The 13,338-nt window shown below is 44.2% G+C and overlaps 1 protein-coding gene across 1 annotated transcript in view; it reads right to left on the minus strand.

The window, feature by feature from the left end:
* Window positions 1-13,338, minus strand: part of syne2b (spectrin repeat containing, nuclear envelope 2b) — a 160,869-nt gene that overhangs the window by 78,860 nt on the left and 68,671 nt on the right. Inside the window, exons 60-69 of the mRNA XM_046063265.1 lie at window positions 8,502-13,044; window positions 7,709-7,978; window positions 7,175-7,330; window positions 6,580-6,821; window positions 3,585-5,652; window positions 2,849-3,183; window positions 2,544-2,688; window positions 2,095-2,295; window positions 1,015-1,274; window positions 131-290 (exon numbers count right to left, since the gene is read on the minus strand). Coding sequence (XP_045919221.1) covers window positions 131-290; window positions 1,015-1,274; window positions 2,095-2,295; window positions 2,544-2,688; window positions 2,849-3,183; window positions 3,585-5,652; window positions 6,580-6,821; window positions 7,175-7,330; window positions 7,709-7,978; window positions 8,502-13,044 — 8,380 coding nt within the window. The remainder of the gene's footprint in view (window positions 1-130; window positions 291-1,014; window positions 1,275-2,094; window positions 2,296-2,543; window positions 2,689-2,848; window positions 3,184-3,584; window positions 5,653-6,579; window positions 6,822-7,174; window positions 7,331-7,708; window positions 7,979-8,501; window positions 13,045-13,338) is intronic.

The raw sequence follows: 13,338 nt of genomic DNA on the forward strand, positions 1-13,338 counted from the left end.
AAAATGTTTTCAGAAGTGTACTGCTGGTTTGCTGTGACGATGAAACTTTTTCTTCAGGATTCTGACCCGAGAAAACAAACAGGAGGCGTGACGTAGCCCTGATGGACACTAGTTTAGAGGAGTGTCCCACCTGGAGCTCCTGTGTGCTGCTGCTCTGCTCCATCTCTGACAGAAGACCATCTGCAGCCTCCAGCCAAACCCGGACGCCCTGCAGCTCATCCCGAACCTTTTCCCTATCCTCCAGCTCCATCCTGGCCGCCTTCAAACCATCCCTGCTCCTCTGCTTCACACTGTGAAAAAAACACAAACACATACGTCCAACAATTTAAACAATAATCTAACAACGTCTTACCTTAAATCCATGAAAGTGAGAGTTTGCATTGAGAACACCGTCCACCATTAAATCCAAAGCACAGGGCTTCATGGCAGTTTAAGTGCTGTCAGTGTAAATGTATTTGAATACAGTCCAAACTCGGAGGCACTGCAGTTTACATCCGACCCACTTTCCTCTGATTGCTTATGCAGGCGTAGCAGGGCTTATGGGTAATTGAGCTTTTTATGTTGACAGACTGATAATTGCCTTGGAAATAATAAAAACTCCTCTCTATTTAGATTTTACAAGAGTGGAAATCAATATGAACGAGGTTCATTTATACTTTAACAAAAAGAAAGCGCTGCAAAGTTTGGAGGGAAAGTATCAAGACCTCAAATGTCACTCAAACAAGCTGCTTTTTATCTTGTCTGGGACTTTTGCAGATGGTGGTTCAATGAGATTCAGAAATCAATCAAAATTACACTGAACTGTTATTAGTGCCTCTAAATATCATACATCTGCAGAGCGACTGTTATTTACATGAGACTTAAAGGCAGGCGAAGCAGGAAATGTACACTTGATGATATATAAATATATGTGCGGTGTCTGATCGAAGAATTTTAAACTGAGATCTTCACCAAAGGTTTTCAGCCACAGTCATGTAAATAAAGTTATGACCTGCACATCAATCACCATCTTACCTGCTGTATCGACTCTGCATCGCCTGCAGCTGTTGACAGAGTGGAGTGGGAGGAGCCCGCTCCAGGTGGGCGGGGACACCCAGCAGCCGGGCAGTGCGCAGTTCCAGTGCGGACAAGGCTCGGTGTTCGCAGTCTAGGCTTTCCTGGTACTGTTCCCAGGACTGCAGCAAGTCCTGAAGCTCCTCAGTGGAGGCCTTCAGCCAGGAGCCATCTGGAAGCTCCGCCTCCACCTGCTCCAGGACAGCAGAGGCCTTTTCGACCTGAGAGGAGAGGCCGCAAACAGTATGGTCATGATAATGCTTCATAGCAATATGAGCACACAAACTAATACAAAGTGGCAATTCTTCATAGAAATATTATTTATTCTTGTATTTCTTGTAAATCTTAACTTAAACATTAATGTAATGTAGCTATTTCCACTGCCAGGGCATTACCTTTTATCTGGCTTGTTAAAACAAGTTAGAGTCCAGATGATCATAACATCATAACAGGCACCTTCTGAGCAGCAGGTTAACAGATATAAATGTGGTTCCTTGATTTTGAGCAGGTATCAGCAGAAACATTTTTCTTTTATTAGGGAGCAGTAGAAACAGTTTATGTTTAGTTCACGCACATGTCCGCCCGCCGCCAAAGCTGAATTGTCTTGACCTTTTTGTATGTGATGGGAAGCACAAATCATTGGAAGATCCGTCCACCGTAAAAGGAAAGTGACGTAGCCTACCGCGACAGCACGACGGCACCTGATCAGAAAGCACCCGGTCTATCATCTAGTCCACGGAGCGGAGCACAGGCAAGGCAACAGCAACTTTGGCATTTAACTGAAATCACGATTGATTGTTGAGTTGAAGGCTAGCCAAAGTAAGCCGCAGCTGTAAATGTACACATGTGCGTTTGTTATTCGCCGCCTGGTTGGGCCGTGAGTTTGGGTTGTAACGTCACAGTCATGAGTTAACTTACACAGCTGATCCCGGTACCGGCGGGGTGCAGCCGAGCACTTCTTAAACGATGAATCGATGAACTGATAAAATAATAATGATGAAATAATCTGTAGATACTCTGATATTTTGGTATTTTACTTACACTGTTGGTGATTTCGCTCCATTCTGCGATCCTCCGTTTACAGCGAGTTGTCAGTGCTTGTGTGCAGCGACCTAGTCTTGATATCCGTTTCCAGAGAGAAGTCACGGCGGCCTCCCTGCCTCCACGACAGCTCTGCTCTGGGCACCACTCCTTCAGCTCCTCCAGACGCCTCTGCAGGGACTCCACCTCCTCAGACAGAGCCTGAACAAGAGAGAGAGACATGTCAATCAAACAAAGTTGTTTTTACATAAGTGAAGATTAAGTGGTAAGGGGCAACAGTGATCAATCAACTTTCCCAGGTGGTTCAAAACTCAAAAGAGAAACAAGTCAACAGTTCCAAGCAGAAAACTTCAGAGGCAGAAAGCTGAAGAACATTATCTAGGTGTATCTTTCTAGAATTCTTTACTCTTCTCACTTTCTGACATAACTTTTACTATAAAAATACTTACTTTGAGGTTGGCTTGCTGGTCAGTGCAGTCAGTGAGACAGGTGACCTTTTGACTGATGAACCCTGAAAGGCTGTTCTCTGCTCTCTTCACACTCAGAGTAATTTCATCTTGGCACTTGGTGTATTTTCTGTGATGTTCTGCACACCTGAGAGAGACATTTTGATCTGTTAATGTCCAATTTTTTAAATGCAAATGAGGGTCTGTGCAGCTGGGATGCGGTCTGGAACCAAAGCAATTAGCACATGTTATCTTGTTGCACATGTAGGTACACACTGACATCAATAAGACCTTTGTGAGCTTATTACCTGCAGAGACACTCCAGTCGAACATGGCCCTTTGCCTGCAGAGTGGACATCCTCACCAGGAGCTGGCTCAGAATATTCTCCTGGAGCTGCTCCACCTTCTGGGGGGACAAGTAAGGATGCAGGGCAACCTGGTTCTGGAGCTGCTCCACATGAGTCTGGAACTGCTGTTGCAGTGAGGCCAAAGCCTGCTGGATCTCCTCTAGCCTTTCAGAGCAGAGTCCCGCAGGGCCCAGCGGCGGCAGCAGAGAGGGCTCGATGTTCCTCAGGAATTGTACTGCTTGTCTAACATCACATGTGTAGCTTCTCAAAGACTCTCTGGCCTGGGAGATGTTCTCCTAAAATAGAAACACAATTTCTTAACAACAGACTCTAATCATATTAGGGCTTTAGCATTCCAGTCTTGGTTTTCAGTCCATTTCCATTTTTGACCATATTATCCACATCCATTATAATTTGTTGGCTGATTTTTAAGTACAGGAAGTAGTTCTGCAAAATGTAGATTATGGGACTTGACCAACGAACATAAGTCGTATGTCCATAGCATTTGAACGCAATGACAATGTTTTAACCTGCAGGGTATATGGTGGGTTTCACGTTCTCATGACGTTTAAAATAATGTAAAATACTGTAAGTTGCCAGATCTAGAATCAGATACTACATTAACTTTCATATGCTTCTCTATGATTGTCTAAAAAGCAATTTAAAAACAATAAAAAAAACAAACAATGCAACTTGCCATTTGTGAGTCACATTCACTGAGGACTGCATTCTTCAACTCCGTCAGATTCTGCAATCGACTTCCTTGTCTGGTTCCCTTCTTCTTCTCTAGAACCTCCAACGCTCTCATTCTTGACTCTACAGTCTTTTTCAAATATATGATTCTCTGGTATTTGTTGCTGATTGCCGCTTCATTTGGCGTCAACATGGGGAGTTCCTGGAGCTCCTGCTGGGTCTTCCAGAGGAAAGTCTGAGCGTCTGCCGTCTCTGAGTCGAGGTCCAGTTCCTCAAGCAGGTTCCACTCGATGATGCTGAGGTCGTTGTAGAGCGTCATTTCCAAGGTGTCAAGGCTCTCCTCTTTTTGTTTCAGTCTCTGTCGCTCTGCATTCAGTTGTGACGGGTAAAGGTCAGCACAGATCATCTGGAGTTTGGAACCAGCCTCCTCAGATAAATATTTTATCAGAGGAAACTGGACTAGGAGGGTCTGACAGACTTTGTACTTCTCCTCCAGCGCTCTGCTGTCGTCTTTGGTCTGACGGAACTGTTCCTGGATGTTATCACTGAGGTCCTCCACACACTGCCTCATGTTCAGGTACCTCTCATGATCTGTGGCTTTCATCTCCAGAGTGGTCATTTTGCTGTGAAGTTCAGAAATGACCAAATACAGTTCCCTTGTCTTTTCCTGGGGAATCCATTGTTGCAAGAGGTCAACCTGGGATTTGTACTCCAAAATCATGTGTTTGAAAGGTTCCAAAGCTTGCAGGGACTCTCTTGTGATCGGGTATCTGTGTCTACTCACATCTACTAACATCTGCCTCAGGCTTTTTTCAATGGTGACCAGTTTCTTTTTGCTTGAATCTACAGCTGAAGTGAGTTCATCCAGCTCCTTTTTATTGGTCTTCTCATAGCTGCTGATGGCTCTGATGTCCTCCTGGAGGTTGGTAAGATTGTCAAAAAGCTGACAGTTCTCTGTGATGCTGAGTTCAGAGGAAATGTCTTTGCTCTTCATTAAAAGAGCCTCACAGACAGCGGACTGCTTCTCAGCCTCAGCCAGGGTCTCTTGAATCTGACGAACTCTGCGGTCAAGTTCAGCAGGATTCCTGAACTCACAGCTGGCACTCCTGGAGGCTTCTCTGTGCAGATGAGCCACAACCCAGGAATCTAGGTCAGCAATCTGCTCTGATAGCTTTTCTCTGGTCTGCAGTCCTGACTCTATCTCTCTCACGGCCATGGCTAGCTTCTCAGTAGTTGACTTTGAGAGTTCTTCAAGGGATTGCAGAGAGGAGCGCACCATGGGCACCTCCTCAGCCTGGTCCAGCTGTGGAAGGAGCTCTGTCATCTCCTCCACCAGTGACTCCAGTTGACCCTGTTTGGTCATAACCTCAGACTGCATCTTCTTCAGATCTCTGAGCTGCCGGTGCACCTCCTCAGGGAGGAGTGCCACCCTCTTCCTCCTGCCCTCAATGTCACACTCTGTCTGCTTCGCCCAGGCAAGGCCATCCCTCATCACCACGATGATTTTCTCCATGATGGGGTTGTTGCTGTTCTGGGTTTGAGAGAGCACGAGCTCCTCTGTGTGGCACAGTTGGTCTTTGACCCTCTGAAGTCCCTGCTGTATCTCTTTTGTTTCTTTTTCCCACCGTGAACTAAGAAGTAGTGCCTCTGACAGTTGCTGCAAATGAAGGTATTTTTGCTGGGCAGCTTTAAACTCAGCATTTGCTACCATCATCTGTTGCGCCTTCTTGCAATTCCACTCAGTAACTGAAGAAGACTTGGCATCGTGGTCTTTAACGATTGTCTCCAAATGTTCCTGAAGACCTGATATCTCAGACATAAGGCTGCTGGTCTTGTGAGAATGGACATTCGCGTGATGCAAAGTCCGCTCCACAGCTCTTTCCAGGCCTCTCCACTTCTCTTGTAGGTTCTCCTGCTCAGTCTGCGCGGTTACTCGCTCAGACCGACTGAGGTGGGGGCATAACTTGGTATGAGTCACGAGCAACTCCCCAAGTACGGTTCTGTTCTCCTCCATACTTCTCTGTAACGAGCGTAGTTGCACTGCCTCCTTGGAGCTACTCTCCTTTGGGGACCTGAAAGAAAAATGGTCAGGTCTATAAGGCTACGTTCAGACTGCAGACCAAAGTGACTCAAATCTGATTACTGCTCATATGTGACCCAGATCCGATCTTTTTACGACAGTGTGAACAGGCCAAGTCACATGGAATCTGATCTTTTCCAGTCGGATTGGGGCCACTTCCATGTGTGTTCCAAATCCGATACAGATCGGATCTTTTTAAATGCGACCTCAGTCTGGACACAGAATTGATGCGACTTTGACGTCACTCTAGAGCAGCTGTTGTCACAGTTCTGCTGAGCCGCAGTGAAGGAAAAAGCTTCACAAAAGCCATTATTATACATGTGGCTCTCTTCCTCCTCTACCTCGCTGTCATCTGCTCACAAATTCCCTTTCTTACACCTGAAATCCACCAGACTGCGAGCTCTGCAGGCCGCGGACAGTTCACACTGGAGTCTGATAGGGGCCACATTTAAGCAATAATGTGAAATGTCAAACAAAAAAAATCCGATCTGGGAAAAAAATTGAAATTGAGCATTAAGGCCTGCAGTCTGAACGTATCCTAAATGATGTGTTTGGCATTTGCAATGTTACAGATAACGAATCACTCCTCCTTGGTTTAAACTTTGGCTTGATGTTGAGTTTAGTTTGTCTGTTCTTGTATGTTGTAAATTACTGTTATGCGAGATTAGAAAAAAAATTAAAGAGTTAAAGTAATCTCGAACACTAATTCAACAACAATTTTAGAAAATGTGCAAGTTTTTAACTACATTTTCTAGAGTATTTAAAATTAAAAATGATTTCCCATTTTGATTATTGTGTACACTAAAATGTTATTGGTTGTTGATCCCACTGTATAGTAAGAAATGCTAAATATTTTATCCTACCTTAAACTGCAACCTGCAATTAAGAAATGAAAAGGAAACCATAGATAACAACTCACATTCTGACAGCATCCAGTTCTGCCGTAAGTCTCTCCAGTGTGGTCTTGGCTGCTTGGCTCTGTCTGCAGTAATCAGTCACCACCTGCAGCTGGGCCTCTTTACTCTGGATGACAGCCGCTGCATCCTGAACAGCAGTACTCCAGTGGTCCTCCACTTGCTCCATAGCAATCCTGTTCTCAGAATCAGCCCGTCTCAACTGAGAGAGCAATGACAGCTGTGCCTGGGCAGTCTCTCGGCACTCCTGTACCCACCAAGCGAAAGTAAAATCATAGACAATAATTTAAAGCCTGTAGTTTTATGCGAATGTTAAATTTATAGAGACTATCTGATTATTACAAAACACAAGTATGAGCATGGTTTATTTCAGCAGTCACAAATTGTAAGGTCATGTTGCACACTTGTAATGTGTATTGTAGTTAATAACAGGTTGGTACAGATATGCATTGGAGATATCCAATTCCAGAGGCACTTTGGCATTATTATCTATGCCAACCTGCTGTCCAATTCCACAAGTATCTACAAAACAATAAATGCCATAAATGAATTTTTATTATTTGTCAAGTAAGTCATGCAACATGTTATTTTGAATCGCACCTGAGCCTCCTCCAGCTGCTGTGCCATGGCTGTCGGATTGAGCTCAGCTGGTTGGTTCTTGCAGCTCAATACTTTAGACATCATCCTGCTTAGATGATTGCCCGCATCACTGCTGGATGATATCAGAGCCTCTGGAGCATCTTCCTGTGGTTTGCCCTTAAGACACAGAAACACATCAGAGCCTGGAGTCTTAAAAAAGGGGTCTTGCATTAGTCCGTTTATTTAAGGCCTATATGAGAAACTTTTTTATATCCATGTTTAGCCCTCTAATACTAAGAATTAAGTACCCTAAAATGTTCCAGCATTAACAAATGCAGCCATTTATTGGCAATTTGCAGTGTATTTGTCAGTGGACAGCAACAAGAAGGATGCAAAATAGATGAATGTCACAACCATGAACTAAATTCAAACCAGCAGTGCTCATCACACCACTTTTCTCATAAAATATTCCTTGCACTTGTGTGTAGGATTTGACCCTTTATAACTTTGGCGGCTTCTCGGGGGAGTTTAAAAAAGACACGGCAATCACTCTACCTCACTGATTGGACTGCTGGGTCCTGTCCCTGTGGGTCGCTGTATTTCTGTGAAGATCTTCCTCATAGCAGATCCTTCTGGGACCTCCAGAACAAGTTTCTCAGTCTTCACAACAGTCTTCACAACAGAAGCAACACTTGCTTCTGCTTGGGCTTTGTTCTCCTGAGAGGGCAATCCTTCCACCAGGGTTATTTCATCCCTGATAATGTCAGTTGAGGATTTCTGAACTGCCTGCAGCAATGCTGGTGATATCTTGTCAGCCCTGTACACCTGCTCCCATTGTTAAGACAAAAAAACAGTATTAATACAGGAAAAACTCCTACATATATTGTATACTGTTTCAGTGGAGCTGAGAAAATAACTCTGCCTCTCTTTGTGAAACTATTGAGGAAGTATACCACGCCTTACTCCTTTTGACTTGCATGATGATGATGACAACATGTACTGTACAAGGAAGCTTATATTCCTACCCTGAGGCACTGAAACCTTTGGTAATTCCTTGAATCGCATGTCATGCTATTAAAATGGAGCTGCATATGCCAATTGTACTGCCCAAAACCGCGCTCTACAAACTTGTAAGCTTTTACAGAAGCTCTTTAGGTACAATGACCAGTCATCCATGTGCATCTAAAAAAATTATTAGGAACTAGAGCAAACAAGCAAGACACTGAGAATAATAGAGGATGCACATATATGACTTGGAGCAAGAACACTATCTTCATCCTCTTTTTCTCTCAATATCTCTCTCACACTCTCTCTAACTGTCTGCAGATGAGTGTGTCTCCTGTCTCACCTGTGGCGGATCCATACTCTGAAGCCTCACTTCACCAGTGGTGGGGGTTGTGGCCATTGGGAGTGGAACATTTTGTATTTCTACAGTGACCACCTTTTCCATTTCCTTAACCTGAATTGTACTGTTGTCGTCCTTCTCTTCTTCTTTCTTCTTTGTTGAGTGGCTCTCTGTTTGGACCCTAGGGACCACACTGGGCTCAGACAGGGATTCAGTAAAGCTTTCTCGCACTCCTGCCTCGGTCATCTTAATTGCGGACTTGTCAGGCTGAACATCAGTGGTGGTCACATCCTTGCTTTCATTATCTGTCTTAAGCTGGACACTGGATTCCATCCTCGGTTCCTTTTCTATTTGGACAGTTCGGCATTCATGAACGCTCACATGGATTTCTCCCTTTTTAACAGACTTCTCATCCAGGCTCTTGGGTACATCCTGCATGTCTCGTGGTGATACTTTGGCATGCTTTTCATGGACACTAATGTCTTGGACCTCTTTGGGTCTCTCCTGTGTGGTTTTAAAGAGCTCTAGCTGAGTCACAGTCTGGATGGGTTTCAACCTGTCTTGCTCAGATAACTTTATTTCTGTAAATGTCTCTGCTTCACTTGGCTGCACTGCTGCAAAAGCAACAGAGGTGGGTTGAGTGGAGTCACTCTTAGCCAGAGTCTCTTGCCTTTCAGCGCTCATTTGTTGCGCTCCTATTCTTGTCTTTACAGCAGCTTTCTCCGGTTTAACATCAGAAGTCTTATCTTTGTTTTCTGGCGCTCTTTCACACTGGATACTTGTTTGAACTATATCAGTCCTCGGCTCTTTTGATATTGTGACAAATGTGCAGTCACGCTCCTCAAGACTGGTTGAGATATCTAGCTGTAAAACACGTACTTCAGGCCCCGTGTGGGTTTTCTCCATCCTAACAGACTTCTCATCCAGGCTCTTGGGTACATCCTGCATGTCACGTGGTGATACTTTGGCATGTTTTTCATGGACACTAATGTCTTGGACCTCTTTGGGTCTGTCCTGTGTGGTTTTCAGGAGCTCTAGCTGAGTCACAGTCTGGTTTGGTTTCAACTTGTCTTGTCCAGATAAGCTTATTTCTACAAAGTCTGTCGCTGGCTGATGTGGCTGAGCAGATGTAATAATGTCAGAGGCAGGTAGGTGAGTGGAGTCACTTTCAGCCACTTTCTCTTGCCTTCCCATACGGACTTCTTGCATTTCCACTCTAGACGTCTTGACTACAACCTTTTCTGGCTGAACATCAGCTGAAGTCAGGCCTCTGTTCTCTGACACCTTTTCAACTTTTTCACATTGGATACTTGATTGATCACTGTGAACTGGGCTGGGGGCCTGCGGATCTGCTTGGAAAATGCACACTTCAGCCCCTTTGAGGATTTTCTCCATCCTAACAGACTTTTCATCCAGGCTCTGAGGATGCAATTCTTTTGTTGACACTACAGCATGCACTTCTTGCACAACGAGGTCCTTGACCTTTTGGGGTCTTTTCTGTGTGGTACTCATGAACTCTTGCTTATCGCTTGGTTTTACAGTGTCTTGCTCAGATAACATTATTTCTGTAAATGTCTCTGCTTCACTTGGCTGCACTGCTGCAAAAGAAACAGAGGTGGGTTGAGTGGAGTCACTCTTAGCCACAGTCTCAGTGCTCATTTGTTGCGCTCCTATTCTTGTCTTTACAGCAGCTTTCTCCGGTTTAACATCAGAAGTCTTATCTTTGTTTTCTGGCGCTCTTTCACACTGGATACTTGTTTGAACTATATCAGTCCTCGGCTCTTTTGATATTGTGACAAATGTGCAGTCACGCTCCTCAAGACTGGTTGAGATATCTAGTTGTATAACACACACTTCAGGCCCCGTGTGGGTTTTCTCCATCCTAACAGACTTCTCATCCAGGTTCTTGGGTACATCGTACATACCCTGTGTTGATACTTTAGGTTGCTCTTCTTGGACCCCACGTTCCATGATCTCTCTAGGTCTATTCTGTTCCCTTTTCAAGAACCCAGTATTAATTTCAGTTTGGCTCGGTTTTACTATGTCTTGCTCATATAAGCTTATTTCTATACATTTTGTTTCTGTCTCATGTGGTTGCAATTTAGAAACAGAAGACGTGGGTTGAGCAGAGTCCCTTTGAGCCACATCATCTTGACATTCAGTACTGCTTTCTCGCACCTCTACCGTAGTCATCTTAAGTGCAGCCTTCTCTGGCTTAACATCAGCAGTAGCCACATCTTTGCTTTTTGGCACCCTTTTGCTCTGGATACTTGTTTGAACAATATCTATCCTTTTTGCTCGTGTGACAGACGTGTTTTCATCCTTCTCTGGGTTTGTCTGTATATCTAATTGTAGAATGTGCACTTCAGGCCCCATGTGGATTTTCTTAACATAGTTTTCATCCAGGCTCTTAGGTATATCATGAATGGCTCGTGTTGATACTTCAGCATGCTCTTCTCTGACAGTATGAACCTTGTCCACTTTGGGTCTTTCCTGTGTGGTTTCCAAGAGCTTCAGTTGACTTGCAGTTTCACATGGTTTGATTATGTCTTGCTCAGATGAGCTTATTTCAAAAATTTCTGTCTCTGCCCTATGAGGCTGCACCGCTTCAAAAACAGCAGAGATACCTTGGGTGGAATGACTTTCAGCTACACTTTCTGCCTCTGGCTGATCTGGCTTTATCTCACATGTCTGGGTAACTGCTATCTCAGGCACATCAAGGACCAGATATCTCTTCTGAATCTCATCTGCATTTTTCCATAATTTGTCTATGTAATCTGCCACATGTGGTGTGTCAGTAGGCTCGGAAAGATTTGGTTGAGGCACTGTACTATAGTCTCTTTCTTCAGACTGGGTAATGGTTTGTTCTACGGGCTCTTTAGAACCGTCTTTAAGCTCCTGTAACTCAGAATGTGGAGATTTGGTCATGGTTGAAATGAGGACAGGCTCCAGAGGTTCAGCCTGAGATGTACAAGTATCCATTTTTTCTGATGGTTGCACATATGTGGTCTCAACCCTCACCAATCCAGGGGTCTGAATATTTACACTCTCAGTACTCATCCATGGCTGAGTATCAGCTATCTTTACAAGAACCTCAGACGTGTCCAGAATGACCGTGGCCACTTTCTTTCCTGGGATCTCCGGAACGGTGCCACCAAGTTCAACAGTAAACTTATCACCTACTGGACTGACGTTCTTCACAGTACATTGACTGTCCTCAGCCGGTTCCACTTTTTGAGGAACAGTTGATTTAACATCACCCATGATTGGAGGTTGGCTTATACTAACAATATCAATATTTTGCATCTTGGTCCATGGTGCCATGGCAATCTCTGAACTTTTAGACCGTTTCTTAGATTGTTCAGGTTGTGTATGAGTCTGTGAAGTTCCAGAAAGTTCTGGACTCTTTGACTTTCCTATGGTCCGTACAAGCTCTCCCACAACAATTTCAGTCTGCCTTGTGACCACCTCTAAAGCTGTGGTAGACTCCACAATTTGAAGTTGTTTCTTAGAATCTTCAGGCTCTATATCAGTAGGTCTTTGGAGGGCAGTTAGTGAAAACTTACTTGATTCTCTTGATTCAGCAAGTTCAGTTAATGCTGCACCCCCCTGTGCACACACAGGCTTTCCACTTTGAGGTACCTTCTCAGACTCTGGGTCTTGTTCCGTGAAAACCTCAAGACCCTTTGACATTCTATTGCTTGGTGAAAGCGTTCCTTTTTCCACAAGAGTAAATTCAATTTGTGCTATGCCCATCTCTGGAGATAAAGATGGCTTCTGACTGCCAGGCACTTCTGTGGTCTTTGTGAGCTCTGTGGAATCACGTTCTATGGGAAGATTTACATTCATTGCCTTTCTTTTGGTGGGTGAAATCTCTCCTTTTCCCACAACAGTAATTTCCGTTTGGGATGTGACCACTTCTTCAGTTGAAGATGGCTTCTGTCTGTCAGGCTCTACCACAGTCTTTATCATCTCTGTGGTAGGAAGTTCTGGGGAAAATTTAAGGCCCTTTGACTTTCTTTTGGTGGGTGAAAGCTTTCCTTCTTCTTGACCATCTGACTTTATTTCAGTAAGTGAGAGCTTTGCTTTTTCCACAACAGTAATTTCCGTTTGGATTGGGACTACCTTTTCAATTGAAGATGGCTTCTGACTGTCAAGCTCTACCATGGTCTTTGTCAGTTCTGTGGTAGCAAGTTCTGTGGAAAGTTTAAGGCCCTTTGACTTTCTTTTGGTGGGTGAAAGATTTCCTTTTTCCACAACAGTAATTTCCGTTTGGGATGTGACCACTTCTTCAGTTGAAGATGGCTTCTGACTGTCGGGCTCTACCATGGTCTTTGTCAGTTCTGTGGTAGTAAGTTCTGGGGAAAGTTTAAGGCCCTTTGACTTTCTTTTGGTGGGTGAAAGATTTCCTTTTTCCACAACAGTAATTTCCGTTTGGGATGTGACCACTTCTTCAGTTGAAGATGGCTTCTGACTGTCAGGCTCTACCATGGTCTTTGTCAATTCTGTGGTAGCAAGTTCTGGGGAAAGTTTAAGGCCCTTTGACTTTCTTTTGGTGGGTGAATGCTTTCCTTCTTCTTGACCATCTGACTTTATTTCAGTAAGTGAGAGCTTTGCTTTTTCCACAACAGTAATTTCCGTTTGGATTGGGACTACCTTTTCAATTGAAGATGGCTTCTGACTGTCAAGCTCTACCATGGTCTTTGTCAGTTCTGTGGTAGTAAGTTCTGTGGGAAAGTTTAAGGCCCTTTGACTTTCTTTTTGTGGGTGAAAGATTTCCTTTTTCCACAACAGTAATTTCCGTTTGAGATGTGACCACCTCTGCAGTTGAAGATGGCTT

Source organism: Micropterus dolomieu, linkage group LG11, assembly GCF_021292245.1.
Source record: "Micropterus dolomieu isolate WLL.071019.BEF.003 ecotype Adirondacks linkage group LG11, ASM2129224v1, whole genome shotgun sequence".
NCBI classification, from domain to species: domain Eukaryota; kingdom Metazoa; phylum Chordata; class Actinopteri; order Centrarchiformes; family Centrarchidae; genus Micropterus; species Micropterus dolomieu.